The sequence below is a fragment of the Poecilia latipinna genome, unplaced genomic scaffold (assembly GCF_001443285.1).
Source record: "Poecilia latipinna isolate Pla-1442-1.1 unplaced genomic scaffold, P_latipinna-1.0 Scaffold2017, whole genome shotgun sequence".
Classification (NCBI taxonomy): domain Eukaryota; kingdom Metazoa; phylum Chordata; class Actinopteri; order Cyprinodontiformes; family Poeciliidae; genus Poecilia; species Poecilia latipinna.
Genome location: NW_015114633.1, coordinates 21,151 through 40,002, shown reverse-complemented (window position 1 = coordinate 40,002; position 18,852 = coordinate 21,151). Strand labels below are relative to the sequence as shown.

Sequence of the window (18,852 nt, the reverse complement as noted above, 5' to 3'; positions counted from 1 at the left end):
TGAGCGGCGCTTGGCTGCGAGGGCCGCTTGAGGCTCCGCGGAGCTTTAATTTTTCTTGCTTTTAATAGATTTTAAGAGGCTGTAAGTTGGATTGTACTGATGCATTTGGAGAGTTTATAGGTTTATTGTGGCATCTTTCACAAGCAAGGTGCAAGAAAAGACAAAATACTCTCGGTTTGGTTTGTGGTTTGTCTGACCTTCATGGTTTTTTTTTGGCGAACTCTTCTCATTTATACCCCGAATCGAGTCTCTTTGTTGGTTTTTACTCTTATATCTGGTTGAATTATGTTTTCCTTTCCTCATGTGAAGCTGAAAACCCCTCCCTGCCAGCATTGCTCTCACCGCCTACTCTTCAAAGTTATTCTTTCTTTGAACGGCTGACACCAAGACTTCCCACTAATAGCGGTACGATATTACAGACAGACAATGCGAGCTGTAACAGACTCGGCCGCAGGATTCACTGAACAGCAGAATGGTGAGCGGAGAATGGCTGGAATTCTCCCTTTTTGCCAAAGCATTGTGATCCAGTCCACAGTTGGAGCTGGAGTGGGTGGCTTTGGCTCCCAGTGGGCTCCGGTCCAGAGTGAATGTTTTACAGACACAAACATACAGCTGCTCTTGACATCACCAACGACAGAGGCGCTGAAACTCACCAAGAACTAAACACAGGTTCACTGTAAACCACTGAAATGTCATCCCGGCTCGGCATGGATCTCTCTCTGCGAGTCGTTTCCCCATTATCTAAACTAGCTGCAGCTGTTCAGAAGACGCTGCAGGCTTCATTGCAGATTCCTCTCTAAATCTCTTTCTTGACCACTTGAGTGGGAGTTGTGTTTTGTCTGCAGACTCGCAGATTTTCAGTCTCCAGTCTTCTCAAGGCCTCGGGTCTCTTTAACTCCTGCAGAAGTAAAGCTACCACCTAAATGAGTTTGAACGATTTACGTCTTATCAGCTAGATCTAATTTACATCATGATTTGATAATGAGATAGATTTAGCTTTGGTCTAACAATGAAACAAAGAAACAATCTTGGTCTGACAGTGTTTGTGTCTTAAATACATCTAGATTCAGTTTCCTGACAAAGAACTTATCCTCCTTTATAAGTCTGAAAGCAACAAAAAAATCAATCAATCAGTCTCTTTTACTTTAACAGAACTCCAGTTTGTCTGGAAAGTCCAGTTTGTTCTGGGAGGTGTGAAAAGGCATACTCCGTTCCTCCTAAAAATCAAAGTTTTGGTTCGGTTGAAGGGAACTCTGGTGCAGTTCGAATGCATATGTGAACACTAAGTGTACCAGAAACCGTTCCAAATGCAGGAAGCGGACTACAACACAGGGCATTCTGGGTAAATACAAACAAAACAAACTTCTTTTCTGACGTCACTCCATTTTTGTTTGCATTTCATGAAAAAGGAAGTTGTGCTGATGTCTTCTTTGTGTTGTTTTCTGCTATTTTTCTTGGTGCAGCTCCTCCATAGGTGAGGAGGGGAACAGGTTTTTAAACAGTTTGGTTTGTTTGAGACAGCGCATTGTGAAAATAAACCGCAGCAGCTGAAAATGTAACAAATGTTGAACCGAGTTTACCGGAATATCAGGTGCTAAAACAACCTAAGTAACAAAAAACAAATAAGTTTTTCATGCTTGTCAATAGAGGCGTGGGAAATAGTCCAAATTTTTTGCTTTGACCCACTTTTCTTTAAACGTTGCTGCAGTTCATTGGAGTTTGGAAAAGCTTTGATTCAGACCTAAAGTTGCATGAAACCGTCTCTTGAGAACTTGAGTTGAATCGTAACATCTTTATTCTTTTGTTTTTCTGTCATTTCATTGCATATTTGCAGCTGGGTTTGTGATTTTTATCCTGCTGATGAAGATCCATATTCTGTGGTGGCAACACCAGCCCAAGTCATCACTCTTCCACCTCCGTGCTTGATGGAACTTGACAGACTTTATTCTAATAATGTCTCTGCTTTATAACCAAACGTCTCAACTTGTTGTTAAACAACTTGTTGTTGGTTATTCATAGTAATGAAGACATTTCCTTCCGTCCAAGCTCTATGAAATTATGGTTGAAGCGTAACAGGTGTAAGTGTACTCACAATTAGATGCTTGTTACTTTCTCTGTGCATTACATGTCAGACCAAACCTGACTTTGATGTCTTTGAACAGGATAAACTCCATTTTTAAGCCAAAATAAAGACAAGAAACAGTCAGTAAGCATAAGATTTGGTCTTTGAGGGGGCATTTTTATACCATTATCAATATATTACTTGAAAATTGTCTCCAAACAACAATATTATTGTTTATCCCAATAATTACTGGGACTATTTACCATCTAGAACTTGTGTTATTGTGTCAGGCCTCATCATTTCATAGTGATGCAGTGATGGACTGGGGGATTTTTAACTTCAGCAGAAAAGAAAAGTCAGCCATCTAGTCATCGAAAGAGCAATTAAAAAAAATTATTTTTGACAAAAAATGACTTAAACCATTGATTTTAGCAAGGTGACGATATTCATGTTATGTACATCTATGAATATCATTTTTTAGAAATAGGTTTTTTCCTTCTGGTCAGTTTCTTTCTAATTGCAACCCCAAGAACTTAAACGTTTGTTTGTCCAAAAATGACATCAAGTTTTCACTGATTGGTACCAACCATGTGAAAGTTAAAGAAGTGTTTGCTTATAGATGTCTATAAATGTCTAAATGTGGTTGACCAATGTTTTCAGGCTTTTGTGGTGCATTTGCATGTAACTTTGCTAAGCGTTTGTAGAGATACGAGTTTTTCTTCTGGCAAACTTTCCAGACTTGCTACACTTGTTTTGTCATGATTTCAATATTTGTTGTGTTTTATAAAGTCTGTGGAGTCTGAGATGATCAAAGAATGAGGTATATTTGATTAACTTGACCTGAGTGGTTCCCTTTCAAATCCCATCAAGGTTGGACTTCCCAGTATTTCACTGACTTATTTAATCAGGTACACCCATCATGGCTTCCATAAAATGGTGCCAAATAACTCAAAATACTTAGATTTGCATACATTAGTTTCGTTTCCATTAGCCATAAAATTGGGCAAATCAAAATAATGAAAATAAATTTGCTTAATGGAAACATACCAATTTAGAAAGAAATCTCACGTTTTTCGATAAAAAGTTTTTGCTCTGGGATGAGGTGGTTTTTCAGCCATATTGAAGTAGATTTATTTGGTAAAACTGCAACAGAAACAGTTGTTTTTCACATCACACGAGTCTCATCAGCCAGCCAGATGATACTACTGCCAGAAACGCAGAAGAAGACAGTAGAAAGTAGTAAGAGGATGATGCTTTGTTATGGGGTGTTTTTTGGATAATGTGCAGCATCACGCAGTTCATTAAATGTTTTGTGTAATTTGAACATGTTCAATCCATCGCTCTTCTTTAAAATTGCCAACTACAATTTCCCCTAAATGCCACATAAGTAGCCGCTCCAAAGAATAATATGAATATTTGTCATGTAACTGTTTACATCTGTCACTGCCTTTATTTTTAACAAGCTTTTTCCCACATATTTGCACTGGAATTGCAAAATGGTGTCTTTTTTTTACACCAGAAGAATATCATCAAAGATTTGAGCACATTTGTAATGGAAACGCAGTTTGTGATGCTGGTGTGAATTTGTGCCAAAAAAATGCTACTTTAGCAGTGTTTACAATTAGCATATAATTACGCAATCTGACATTTCGAAGATAAATTTGCTTAATATAAACACACCAATTTTGAAAACACTCAGAAAAAGTTTTTGGTGCTATGATGAAGTACTGTTTGGGCCGCACTGAAATTAGTTTAATTCGCAAAATTTCAAATGGAAACATTTTTTCCGCATCACACGAGTCGTGTGATAAACAACAGGAAGTTGCCACTGGCGGAAACCACAAAGAAGAAAACAGGAAGTAGTTGGTTTTTTTAATTAGTTATCGCGTGAACACTTTTATTCATGTGTGATTTTAACAGAGTTGGGCTGTAACTAGTTACACTTACACAATTACTTGATTTACTTTTTTGAAAAAAAAATGTACTTTTAGGAGTAACTTTACTACGCTGTACTTTTTAGTTTTACTTGAGTAATTTTTTATGAAGTATTTCTACTCTTGAGTAAAATTTCAACCCACTGAATGAAAAACAAACATGTTTTAACCCAAAATTCACCAGACACAGGCACACACCTGCAGTTTTTATTAAAGTTTCATAAGTTTTAAATTGAAAGAAACTGATTTGGAAACATTTTCTTTTGCCTTATTTTGTTATTTTTTTGTTAATTATATAAATTATTGCCATTCTTGTCCTTAAAATACAGACATTCCCATTTAACGTTATATTTTGGCCCAACTGATGATGGTGATTTTAAATTAAATGAATGATAATTTATTTAATAAGTTAAAAAATATAAAATTAAAAATTAAAAAACTTAAAAAATAAGTTTCTGAGTACCTGAGTAGACTTTTTACCAAATACTTTTTACTTTTACTTGGATAAAAATATGTTGAAGTACTCTTACTTGAGTACAAATTTGGAGTACTTTGCCCATCTCTGGATCTTAATTAAATTTGTTACTAAGTGGAAACACCACAGTTGCAAAATGTTATTGTTTTTCAACATTAGTGTAATATCACCAGCATTCTGCAGACGTTTGTAAAGGAAACGCAGCTTCTGCCTGGTTGTTTCTCTGTTGAACTCATCCACCTCTGCATGGCTTCATTAACTTTGTGTTTCTGTCGCTTTTTGCCCTCGGTGACGAGCTGAACCCCCTCAGACGCCGTCGTCTCCTTTCTGGTGTATTTGATGCTAACAGACGTGTTGGTTCAGGTCTCTCCTGCTGTGCTGCTTTAACTGTACCGTAATACAGTCTGTAAGAGAACTGTCACAAGCTATAAATTCACACTTCTCCTTGTACTTCCACTCACAGGCTTGTTGCCACTTCCTCTCTTTCTCACACACAAACTACCAGCAGCGACAGAAAATGGTTTCTGAGCCACTCCACTATCACATCTGCGACTAATCCCTGTAGTTATCTGCAGCCAGAATCAGATCCTTCCCATCTGACCAGCACGGCTGATTCCTTTGTGTGTCTGATACTGGTATCTAGTGAAAGCCTTCCTCCTCCTCCTCGTCTTCCTCCCCCTGCCTGTGATGTTCCCTCTCAGGAATGCCCTGACCTCCAAGCTGCTTTCACAACGTGTGGTTACTTATGCTTTCTGTCGTCATTCTGTGGCTTTGACACAATGTGAAGGCATTTAGGTGGAGGAAGCTACTGTGCTAGCTACCCCTTTGTCGTTACCATGGTTACCCAGCTCCAGAATGCCCCTCCCATCATGGCTGATGTTGAAACAAGAATCAACCCTCGTTATAAAGAAACATTTCCTCCATGTTTCTTATTGTAAACGCAGCTGCAGAAAGAGGTTATTATGCAAAAGAGTCCATGATTTATCACATTACAACCGAAAACATGAATTTATTTTATTGCAGTTTAATGTGAAAGACAAAGTTTTTCTCACGTTTGTAATGAAGCGCAGCTAGAGACGTCTTTGTCACAGCTAAATCGTGTAACTGTATTTTCACTGGGGATGAACGATATTATCGGCTTGGTATTGGTATTTGCTGATATTATCTGTAAAATTTAATATCGGACGTTGGCCATTCCGTCAAAAAACTCACCGATACAAGTGGTGAACTGATGTATTGATGCACTGATGTGCTTTTCATTTGTTAATTGTGAAAAAGTTGAGTTTAGTTTGGTGAATGTTTACAAATTTGCGTGTTGTTGTCTCAGAGAGAGCAGATGTCATGAATAAATTTCACATTAAACACAAAGAGTTGCATCATTTTCAGCCTAAATTTTAGCATTTTCATTTGGTAACAGACTAAATTGACAAAGATAATGCAGTATTTTAATTCCACAGTAGAGAAAGCCATGTAGTTTCAGTAAGTAGGTATAGGAAAAAAATATCAGTATCGGTTATCGGATTTTACATTTTACAGTTGTACATTCCTTATTTTCACATTTATTGGTATTTATTTATGTTTTTATTGAACAAACAGTGGAGAAAATAGTAAAACTCAGTCCTGACAATAAGGAGAGTTTTAAACATCATTATAGTGTCAAATTCTTATCAAGATAAGAAATGTATCACTCTAAATGATAAACGATTCGATAATCTAACCCTCCTAATGCTTGAACTTGAAACTTGGCTTGTGAATCTCACAAAATTGAAAAGAATGCTCCATGAAGCGGCATAATTCGAAACATCAGGTGTTAAATCCCAGGACATTCTTAGATGAATGCTGTTCATGTCGAGTTTAATATATTTCTGGTTCTTGAAAACAAAAGCTGCATTGAACAGAGCGACTTCGCTTATTGCATGAAAATGAAAGGTGACTTTTGTACGTCTGTTTTTATGGTTAGAGGTGTCAGGCGCAGATACGTGACTTTACAGGCGGATATTTATTTTAAAAAGCCACTAAATACTTATATTTAGAAAGTCTTGAGGTTGTGAAGGTAACACAAACCTATCAAATCAGATTTTGTTTAATATATTACTGGTTTTTGTCGTAAATGTTAAGATTACGAAGTAAAAACAATGAAACCAACATGCAGATATTTGACACAAGAGACTCAAAGGAAAAGATAATCAGTTTGTCATTAAACTAATGTTGAAATAGACGTTAACATCCTAACTAAAACAAAAAATAAAATAAAGTTTAATAGAGTTTATATGCAGCGAACTTCAAGCATTTTCAAGATAAGTTTTCATTTATATCCAGCACCACTTTGGAGATAAAAACAATATATGACAATATTTATTACTTGCATAAATAAGCAGTGATGATGTAAATTAAAATCATTTTGGAGTTTGTTCTGATTTAAATCTAAAGAATGTGCGTGGCTTTTTGTTAGGTGTTTAAAAATCTCTGGTTTCAACTGAAAATAACACTTTGCAATTGCAGCTTTTAATTAAACATTAGTTTGCACTTTATTACAAAACTGCAGTTTGAATTTAAAACTCTTTTCAAACTTCAATCAAATTCAATCATTTTCAAAGATTTTATTCAGAATTGTGTAGGATAGCTGTAAAAATGGTGTATTTCTCTCTTGGCCTTGTTTTATTTAGGTAAATTCAGCCTATTTGTGTTTTTATTTTTTTCTGATTTAGGATTGTAGCAACAGCTGTTTAGCACATGAAAAGCTTGGTGGTCTTCTGGTTTTCTCTTCCTGTTGAACTTGGAGAGTTGAAAAAACATTTCTAGGTCTATTCACATGAAAGTTGTTCATCTGTTGCTCTGGGTTTAATCTCTCTGTCTGAAAATAACAGTTTTCCCACTCCTCAGCAGATTTTCCCCCATTTGGCATAAGAATCTCATTGTTGGAGCATCAGTAACCTTTAGAGCTGCAGTGTCTATCTAGATTAATACCTTTTTCTTTTTTTTATTCAACTTTTTTCTTGGTTTATGTTATTTTTGCCTCTTTCTAATGGGAAATTGTCAAATAAATCTTACATAAAGGTTCATAAAATGATCCTGCAGTTGGGTGTATGTTTTTTTTTCTTGGCGGAGAAGTCTGTAACATTCTCAAAATGAAATTAGCTACGTTTAGCTACATCAGGGATCCTAAAATCCAGACCTGAAGGGCTCTGCTTCAACACACCTGAGTCAAATATTCACCAACAGGATTCTGGAGAACTTGACTGCAAACTGAGGAGGGAATGCAGACACGAGATTCACCCTGAGCTAGACGCTAGTAGCCATTAGCACCCATTATAACAGAGAAGAAGCTAGCATTGGTTTGTGGCTACATGGCTAATTTATATGTTTTTTTTAAATATAAAACTAAAGCAAAACTCGACAAAGAATCTATATATGACTTCTTATCTCACAAATATTAAGAATCAAACTTTTTTTGCGTGTTGCTTAGTAATGGTGGGTTTTAACTATGCTAGCAGCAGCTAACATTGATTTGCAGCTACTTGTGGCTAATTTACATGTTTAATTTTTTTATTTTCTTAATGCATCAAAACTTAAGAAGAAATTAATTTCAATTTTAAATATTTTCTTTTGCTTTAAGATAAGCATCAACAAGCTTCAGCTAGCAGCTCTTGGCTAAAGGTGGTTTAATCTTATTTAAATCCAAATAAAATAGTTTGTGGTTGAAGTAAAATAGTTTTTAGATGAAATGTGACAAAATATTTAAAAGCTCAAGGATGTTAATACTTTTCCAAGGCAGTGTAAATTCAACTTAAGATTTGTATGGTATAACTCAATTTCATTTCACTCATATTTTAAGCAAAGGTTTAGTTGCTGTTCACAAACAAACTTGCTGTTGTTATCTGGATTTAACAAGTGAAAAAATAGCTGCTCAGTGCATCTGTAACTTTTTATTTAAGCTAATAACCTTTTTAAACATTTTAGTATCATATTAGTTACTTATCTTCACAGCTTTATCGCCACGTCTTCTTATGTGCAGCTTGAAAGTTAACATTTACCAAGGGAAGATCAAAAGATCGAGCTTCGTATCTCTGTCTTCAACTGCTAATGTGACACAGATGATATCAAAAGTGTTCACCACTTAATGAACTTTGTTATGCATTTGTGGCAAACACAGGTGCAGTCAGCGAGTGGTTTGTGTTGAGAGAAATGATGCGTTGAGAGATGAAGAGAAGAAGAAATCAAACATGCCATATATGGATAAATGATGCTGGTTTTGAAATGTGGAGAACTTTATTTACATTAATCATCTCTGCTTTTTTGGGTTGCTAAAGCTAACTGTAAATATAATTTTATTACCGTGATTTGAGCGTGTTCCTCTTTCATTTCCAGTTTAAATAATATATAAAGCATCTGTAATGACATGCTAAACTCCTGTGGTTCTGTGAAAATGTGGAACGAGGTGGTTTTATCTGTGCCGTTTGACCCTTTTTCCACCTGCGACTTTCTGTGTGCGCAGTGGAGGCCGTGGTGGAGTTCGACTATGAGGCTCAGCAGGACGATGAGTTGACCCTGACGGTGGGCGACATCATCAAGAACATACGGCGGGACGATGGCGGCTGGTGGGAGGGCGAGCTGGCCGGACGCAGGGGGTTCTTCCCCGATAACTTTGTCAGGGTGAGTAATCACAAAGGAAACCCGCACTTCCTCAACTACAGTGCGTCTCTTTTCTTTTCTCACCCTTCTTCTTCAGTGTGCTATTGCTAACTCTCATCACCACCAGCTGCAGATTAAATATATAGTTTGGTATTTGTTTGTGTGTCTGTTGCTATCTCAGTGTGGTGGAATGCCCTTTTCACAACTCTTAGGACTTAATGTATAAATTAAGATGCAATTGAAAGATTAGCATAGAAAAATATTAAAGGGATTCTCTTGTAGAAAATTCTCATTTTGCACGTTTTTGTACTTCCATTTGGGTCTCATCTGTTTCTAAAAACAGTCCAACCGCTTACAAAAACCACCCAGCTGCTTTTTAGCAGTAAGTTGATGTTTTTTGGTGTCTGGAAAATGAGCCATTTCAAAAACCTCTGGATTGTGAAGTCACATTCCACAGGCTCTACGGTGTTACCTAGCAACCCCAGCCTTGTTACCTAGTAACCCAAGCAGAATTCCAGCACTTTTGGTAAGTTACAATGGCTGCTGGAAAAACAAGTGTTGGCTTTGCTAATGCTTTTCAAAGAAGTACGGTTGAATTATTGCATATATTGCAGCCATTTAAACATGCTGATGGCCAGCAGCAGCTTAATCTGGATTAGAAGTGACAAGATGCCCTAAAACATGTCATTCTGAAAGGACATTAAAATATTCAGAACTGACCAGAATAAAATCTCATTAACTAAGAATGAAGGAAGCAAATCCAAATGAGAACCTGTGGCAAGACTTTAATTTTCTTTATTCACACATGCTCTTTGTCTTAAATGACCAAACTTGAGGACTTTTGCGAAAAAGAATGGTTTTATCACACATTCGATGTGTGAATCCTGATATTCTACTGTGTATTATCTGGTAAAACTTTTCAGATTTTTCATTCTTCATTTTCCATACAATTCAGGTATAATCGTATTTAAATTTGTGTAAGTTCATATAATAAATCAAATGCATTTGGAACCCATTGTTTGTTTTCTCTCTTCTCCTTTGGGTGACAAACAGTTTTCTAGCTAAATGATTCATGCAAATGAGTGGTGATAAATGGAAAACCCAGTAAAACTGGTTAGCCACCATGTTTATGTCCTGCTGGCAGAGAATACATAATTTCAGGACTCATTCTTTGAATTTCATTATGGAAGCAGCTGCATTTATTACGCACTCTAAATTTAGTTAAAATCGAACAGATATTTTTAGCCTTACCAAATTTCTCTGACGTCTTCAAATTCTCAGTTTGGAGAATTAGGAAGTTTGAAAAGCCACAAACCAAGCCGTTGCTTCCCCTGAATACCTGGCTTTTCGTAACTGTTCTTTGTTCTTCTGGAGTTTTTTTCCACATAGTTTACTTTTGAACCAGTTATAGCCTTTGTCACCATTTTCTCAACCTAAATGTCGTCTGTTTTATGGCTCCTTATTGCTTCATAACGTCCTGTTTCTGGTCACCGGTAGCCAACAAGTCTGGATGTCAAGCGTGTGAATGACTAAAAATCTCAGAGGAAAACAAATATTTCAAGATGTGATGCATTAGAATGAGTCAGAATCATCAGCTAAAGGCTTTTACGTAAAGTCACTACGAACAAAATGAGATTTAGAAATGCGGTTTGTGAAATACTAAAGGAACAGGGTGTGAGAATGACCAAATGTGATGCAACTAGTGTTACTTTTTAGTAACATTTCTGGTCACCAAGTAGTTTTTAGCTTGATTTTTAATCAGATAACATTACTTTTAGCTTAACAGAGAGCACTCTGACTGCTCCTAGTAATGCACTGCAAAAACACAAAATCTTACCAAGTATTTTTGGTTTAGTTTCTAGTACAAATATCTTAGTAAGCTTGAAATGAGACTAACTAACTTATAAGTAATGTTTTAGCAAGTTATAGAGGCTTGTATTGAGTTAATAATTCCTCAATATTGATGAAAAAGTACTAGTCCTATTGGCAGATTATTTAACTTATAATAGGGCATTTTCCAGTGTTATAAGTTAATTTATCTGCCAATAGGACTAATACATTTTCATCAATATTAAGGAATTATTTACTTAAAACAAGCCAATGTATCTTGCTAAAAAGTTACCTGTAAGTTAGCTTGTCTCATTTCAAGTGTAATAAGATATTTGCACTAGAAAGTAGAGCCAAAATAAGATTTGGTGTTTTTTGCAGTGTTAGGTTCACCCAGTAAACTAACTGTAATGTGTTTGTGTAGTGCATTGAAGTACTTTTAGCTATTTATTTTACCAACTTTCACTGTGACCTTTTCACTTCCCTCTCTGCAGTTTGGTGATGATTCCTTTGTTCGTAAGTTGGTGTCTAAAATACAAGCTGCTGCCGTACTGGAGGAAGGATAAAGCATGAACTTAGGGAATGTCCGTCCATTATGATTGTTATTTGTTTTAATGTCAGGCCTCCTCTGGGATCCTTAAACGTTGATTTCCACTTTCACTTTGCAGACACTGTTGTAGCTTAAGCACCTAAACTACTTACTTTAAGTTTATATGTCATTATTTTCACAACTTTTCCTTAAAAGAAGAACATTTTCCAAACAGGTAGTTGTAGCTGTAATGGTTCACCACTTCAACCAAAAACAGAAAAGCAGATTTAAACATTCATATAACCTTTATGTCCTCATATTGGGAACATTTTAAAGGTAAATTTGATGCAGCAGAAACTGAATTATTTTCTCTTTAATCCACTCTTATGTCGCCCACATGACGCTCAAAACTTCAGTCGCAGATCCATGTGAGTTCAGATTACTGCAGCTTTCAGCTGTCAGGCTTAAGCATAGAAAAAGGAGCTGCAGAGGTTTTTCCTCCTGATTTTTCTTCCTAGCATGTTTGGAGACTTTAAGCAGAATCTCTATGGGTAGTGAAGAAACAGTTTATATGTTAATGTACACAGTTTCTTCAGCTTCCAAAGAAAGCAACATGTGGCAGTTTAGTTTACACCCACAGATATTTGTAATTTTCCACTAAAGAGGTGTTTTATGGGAAACCTATTATGCAGAATTAACATTTTAATTCTGTTTCTGTACTTCCATTTAGTGCTTCTAAGAACAGCCCAAGTGCTAAAAACAAAAACTGAGACATTTTTTGTCAATAAGTTAATGATTTTAGGTGTCTGGAAAAGGAGCCATTTCAAAAACCTCCAGTTTAAGTCACATTCTGCAGGCTCTGTGCCGTTACCTAGCAACCCCAGCCAAGCCCAGTCCGGTTACCTAGCAACCCCAGCAGAGCTCCAGCTCTTTTCGTTGACTGGTTTTACCGCTGTATGCACTGTACATTTTGATTCATAGCTTACTGTGGCTCACACTTTCCGCCTTTTGGTGCTTTTACTTTGGTCTCAACTGCTTCTCATAACAGCCGAAACGCTTAAAAATAAACACCCAGCCGTTTCTGAGCAAAAAGTTAATATTTTTTAGCTGTTTCAAAAACTTCCAGAATGTAACGTCACAAATCAGCAGTCCCTGACCTAGCTCCTAGCAAGGTCAGGGCCAAGCCAAGCCTAGCCCCGTTACCGAGCAACCCCAGCCAACCCCAGTCCCGTTACCTAGCAACCAAGCTGAACTCCAGCATGTTTGGTCAGCTGGTTTTACTACTGTATGCACTGTACAATGGCTGCTAGAGAAGACAGTTTTTTTGTTGTTGACTTACCATCCAGAAACCACTTGCTGCATTCTTGTTGGTTGTACAGGAGGCTCCACTTCTGCTTTTCTTAGACATATGGATATATGATTGCGTATCTGCTTGGAGTTATTTTCACGTTGAATTGGGGGCATATTTGGATTTAAAGTGACAAGAGGCCCTAAAGCAGCTCATTCTGAATGGAACTCAGAATAAACAGAACTGATCCGACTAAATTCTCAACATCTCAGAATGATTATGTGCAGAAAATGTAATAAATATGTTTTGAATAACCCATAGACCGATCCGAACCGGTTCAAGGAAGCTTAATAGGTCACCTTTAAAATGTACCACTTAGAGAGAGTTGGCTCCTTCTTAAAAGAAATTTAGATTTTTTTAAGTACGAAGGTTTGTTTGTTGGTTTGTAGTGATACAAACGGGGAGTATTTTCTGGCTTAAGAGAAGAAGTTGAAAAATACCACAAGCCGAACATACCAGACGCCTCTGTACAGTTCCCCGCTTCGGTCAGGGTGTTTGCTGCATTTGTGCTGACTGTACGTTGCCAGACAATGGCTGACGAAGCCTGTATGAAGAATTTGAGTTTGTGTTTGTATGTGTGAGTGAGAGAAAGGAAGAGCGAGGCAGTGAGTAATGCAGCAGCACCAGAGCGGACTGTCATGAGACTCCAGTTAGCGCCAATCAGCGGCAGTAAGCTTCGCCGTGCGGCTGATGAATGTGTGTTTCTGCTGGATCTGCACATGAACACACAGGTCAGAGAAGAGGCACAAAGTAGGAGCATGCAAATCCGCCACTGTCACACAAACAGCAGAGGCATAAAACTGAGCAGCGTTACGCTGATAGATAGCAGTGTTTGCTTCTAAATACGGAAGAGACAGAGATCATCTGACTGCGGACTCTCAGCTAATTCATTTAGCACAGAAATAGTTTTAGATTTTCTAGACCACAATCTTCTGAGGCTGCTTTGACACGTCGAATACTGATGTTTCTTTTCTTTTTTTTATTAGAAACTACAAGCCTCATCATAAAACCACAAAGAAGTGTATGCGCACTTCCGTCAAATATTTCTTGTTGCAAACATAATTTTTTTACTGCTTAGTTGTTGGAGCAGCTCATGTGAACAAGCAGCTCAGACTGGAGTGACTTTCTCTTCTTTTCCAAAACACTTTGGAAGTGATTTCTTTGATTGCACAAAAAGCAGATGGCTTCGAGTTAATTTAAAAAATTTAAGGCAGGATCTTAAAGTTTAGAGTCTCCAGATTGAAGTTGCTGGACGTCTGGTGTGAATCCACCAAGTATCCACAGTTAGATTATTTTCTGGCCTTTCTTCTCATCTTCACCAGAGGCGCTTCTGGTTGCAGAGAGTGTTGTCAGTTTTATAATGTCTTCCGACTTTAAGCTAATCCACCTGAATGTGCTGTTGGTGGTTTCAGCTAAAAAAAGAAACAACATGCAACCTTATCTGCTTTCCATTTGCAGCCTGAAATAGAAATCTTATTTTTTTCACATCATCACAGATCTTCCTGTCAATTGAATTTTTATCTCGATCTGGTTCTTTTTGGGGGTCTTTTCTCAAACAAATTTTGAATAACTACAAAAAAGAGTGAGTGTGTGCAAACCTGTTAGTGTCTAATATTTCATCTCAGAACTTCTCTAAATTACAACATTCTGAAACTTGCATGTCATTCAGCTCTAAAGGTTAAACAGAAGTAGCGCCAAAGTGGCTCCACTCATATGTACATTGTTGAATGTTTTAAAATGTATTTATAAACTGTTACATTGAAAAAATATGAGTGAGAGTCCTGATTGTTCAACAAGTATTTTAAAATAGATGATTACTGGAATTGCATTGATGGGAAAGAATGTTAGTGTAACTTGAACTAAATGTGTTTATTTACAACAATATGAAAAATATTTGTATTTTTCTTGTCAGGCAGATGATTAAGTAGAGATTGTTACAGTGGTAAAACCAGCTGACCAAAAGTTATGGAGCTTTGCTTGGGTTGCTAGGTAACGGGCTGGGGTTGCTTGGTAACGGGCTGGGGTTGCTAGGTAACAGAACAGTACCCGCAAAATGTGACTGAACAATCGAGAGATTGTTGAAACGGCCCATTTTCCAGACACTAAAAAACATCAAGGTGTTTTTAGAAGCAGTAGAAACTCAAATGGAAGTACATAAATGTGCAAAATGCGTATTTTACATCATAAAACCATACATTGACAACACAAAACAAAAATCCAAAATAAAAAACTGGGAGGATTGATGAGTTGGGAGGTAAAATGAGGGAAAATGATTCATAAGCACTTACATTAATTAAACCAATAAACAAAGAACAGAAGTGAACAAGGAACTGAGAATCTCAACACACAGCAGTGAAGTGGTACGGAACTCCCTCTGTGACAACAATAAACAACCCAAAGTAGTTCAAATGCAGAACTAAGTGAGAACCAAAAAAGGAAAGGGCATCAGCTTATAACAGAAAAGCATGGGGAATATATGTTCACACAGGACCAGTTTGATTTGGATGTTCTTTTTTTTTCCCCCAGCACTATTCAGACCGCTTTAATCAAACTCTAGTTTGTTTGTCTAGAAAGTCTGGTTCATTTTGGGAGGTCAGAATGTGCAATTTAATTTAGATGCAGACCAAAAAAGGTAACTCTGATCTGCCTAAGGAAGTGGACAACAGCGCAAGGCATTCTGGGTAAATACAACCAAAACAAGCGTAAGATTTTAGCGTTAGCTGGAGAAATGTCTTTTTTACCAGAGAAAAAGGAGAAATCCTACAACTGCTACAATCTGGCACCNCTTCNTTTTTGTTTACATTTCATGAAGAAGAAAGTTGCACTCAATTCTTCTTCAGAGATTTTTGCATTCAGTGCTTCTTGGTGCAGCGCCACAACAGGTGAGGAGGGGAACAGATTTTTCAAATTGTTTGGTTTGTTTGACACAGCGCAGTGTGAAAGCTGAAAATGTAACAATGCTTCAATTTTGGTCACCAATCAAACCGAGTCTACCAGATTAAGGGTGTTAAAACTCCCTTAATGAATAAAATAATCATTTAGAAGCTCCTTTTTTGTCTGATGTTAAATTATCTTGTTGCCCTGAAGGAAATCCGTAACAGGGCAAGTATTTTCTAACCGTACGTTTCCCGGATCTTGTTTGTTTTGTTGTTGTTGACTAGTATTTAAATCCTGGAAAGTTTAATATTTCAGTGCCCTGTTTTGCAGAACAGACACAAGGTCTGGTTGTAAGGGAAACACAATGCTGACCATTCAGAGGGCATGATTTCTATTAGGCTTTCAAAGATACAAACAAACACACACACACACACACTGACCCTAACACAGCAGTGTACATAATGCAGGTGTTTCCTGTTCAGATATGGTGAATCACATTCTCTTCCTCTCCTTTTTTCTGCTGGGTTTCCTTTAACTCACGGCTACCTCCACATCCCTGTAGCAGGAATGGCAGCTGTGCAGGAATCTGCCACAAAGGCTTCGAACAGAGGTGGAATCAGCTAAAAAAAAATGAATTATTCACACACGAACGAGCTCTTTGATTTTATTCTTTATTCATATTTAATCTCTTCTTAAGAAGAAAACGCCACGTAAACACTGCCTCGCTCATATCCGCTCATAAAACAGAGGAAGCTGTAGACTAACAAATGGCTGCTGTGTGTTTGCGTGGGCTGCCCGGTGTTTCTCCATCTCAGGAGGGAGTTATTTTCAGCTGTCCGTCTGTGAGTGTAAGTTTCTGAATTAATCTGAGCCTGTTGTTGCAATGGCTGCTGGCTGAACCGTACATTGATTCTGTGCTGCATTAGCCTTCTTAACAAGCCGTAATGAGATTCAAGGCTGCCATTTTAATTTGACCTCTGTGGTCAAAGATTACTTCATGACATTTTGCAGTCTTGTTTCAGATCTTTCTTACTGCTCAACTAGAAAGAAGAAGAAAAAAACTAATATTCCCAGAGTGGATGCGGTCACGGTAAATGTTGAGGCAATGCGGTCTTCCTTCTGTTGGATGTTCGCTGAACTGAGTCATCAACTACTGAACCACATGTTCCTCAGTTTGAGGTCACTATGGATGAAAGCAAATCCTAAATACAGTCTAATTTACTTTCTTTCTTTCTTCCTTTTTATTTGGATCCCATTAGCTTTTGTTCCTTCCTTCATCCTGTGGTTCAACATTGACAAAAAAACGACAAACAAGTTTAAAATTAAAGTAACTACATCATAAACGGATGCAAAATAGAAGCTATGGATCAAAAATAAATTATACCATAATGAAAAAAGGACATTAATTTCATTATATCAAGGAACACACTTACAGAAAACATTTACAATCAGTATAACACAAAGAAAAATCATTCAGTGTAGCTGTTTTTGCTGTAAATAACTTCTTAAAGTTTAGTATCTCCAATAAGGGTGGACAATATAGCTGAAAATCATATCACTACATAAGCTTTTCATGTCAGTTCATATGTATAATTGTCAATGTTGATAACTATTGATACATTTTACTTAACTAACAGAATTACTGCCAAACTAGTGGCATTACCTGTCCTGTTTTATCGACAGTTTTTACTCCACAACGTTTTTCATTTTTAAGCAGTTATGAGGTACAGTGGCGAAACCTAAAACTGCTGCTGCGCAAGCCACTCAAGTTGTTGCTAGGCAACCAAAAAGTGAGTGAGTTGCTAGGTAACCATTGAGCAAGTGAGTGAGTTAGTAGCTTCCAGAATGTTGTTCCATATAACGCCAGCATCTTCGAAGAATTTGTGTAAACTTTTCGTACATCGAACTTTGACTGCATGTCTGTTTTGATAATCATATTCATTAGTGCTAAAAAATAATTTAGTGTATAATCTTTGGTTGTTTTGAAGTGACGTTCCTTATGAGTAATATTTAAAAAATAAATTCAACCGTTAGTCAGGGTAATCTAATATGCTGGCATTACTACTGAAAGCATAGTGCAAACCGACCTGCTTTATTTTGAACCACTTGTAGTTTCCGTATTGTTCGTACTGAGGCCCCTGACCACACTGATGCACAGAAATCTGAGACAAAGAAGAGAATAGACTTTGCACAGTGCAGTGTGAAAGCAAACCGCACCAGCTAAAAATGTAACAAATGCTGAAATCCGGGCCCCAAATTGAAACAAGTCTATCACCCTTTGGTTCTAACAAGAGCATTTTTCAAAATCAGAAGTTTATAAGCTGGCTAGCATGTTTACCACTAGCTAACAGCCTTATTTCTTATTCATTTTTGATAAATATCTAATGGGATCTTTAGAAATTATTGTATGTAGTTGTGGATTTATTTAGAAAGAAGTCTATCGATTTGTCCAAGATGGTATTTTCTTCTTCTCCTTACTTTTTTCCACTTCCTGCTGGAAGAGGAGCGCATCAGCCATATGTCAGATTTTAACTGGCGTCTTCACCGTAGGAAGCTTGAGTTTCTTCTCCACAGACTGCAAATTATTTTGTTTGTAGTTTCAACAAAAAGAACAAATTTTCTACAAAACAAACCCCAACGTCATCATCATTTTCCAAATGCCTGTCAGCCTCGACAACTCCTCTGTCTGTTATTGAAGAAGCATGTTGTCACGTTAATATTTTTGGATCTGAGGAGCTCATTAGGGCTTTAATGCCACACCATGAGATTCACAACCCGATGTGTGCATTCGGTGAGTCAGTCTACCCGCTCCCGTCTGCTTCACTGAGCCGCGCTCGCCACAGGCCAGAGCTTACGAAACAGTGTCATGATGAATGTGGTGGGAAGATGTGAACCATCATGTCTGTTTTTCCTTCAACCATGTTTGAAGGTTTCTGTGTCTCCCCTGTTTGATGTCTTGTCTTCCGTCGCGCTGTTTTAGGCCGCTTGCCTTTCTCTGGGCTTTAATCAGTTTCTCATGCCGTCTTGTGATTCCTTGCAACACAGAGAGGAAAGGACTGCAGTTTTGATGATAGCTTCCCTGAATTAATAAGCCGCTTTTTAGATAAACACTTCGTTTCTCAAGCTCCAACTCTTGGGCTATGTTCGCACAGCAGGCGAGTGCAACAC

At 37.3% G+C, this 18,852-nt stretch overlaps 1 protein-coding gene across 3 annotated transcripts in view; it reads left to right on the top strand.

The window, feature by feature from the left end:
* Positions 1 to 18,852, top strand: part of sh3kbp1 (SH3-domain kinase binding protein 1) — a 68,232-nt gene that overhangs the window by 28,641 nt on the left and 20,739 nt on the right. For all 3 annotated transcript variants that reach the window (XM_015016434.1, XM_015016432.1, XM_015016433.1), the window contains exon 2: positions 8,967 to 9,124. In XM_015016434.1, coding sequence (XP_014871920.1) covers positions 8,967 to 9,124 — 158 coding nt within the window. The remainder of the gene's footprint in view (positions 1 to 8,966; positions 9,125 to 18,852) is intronic.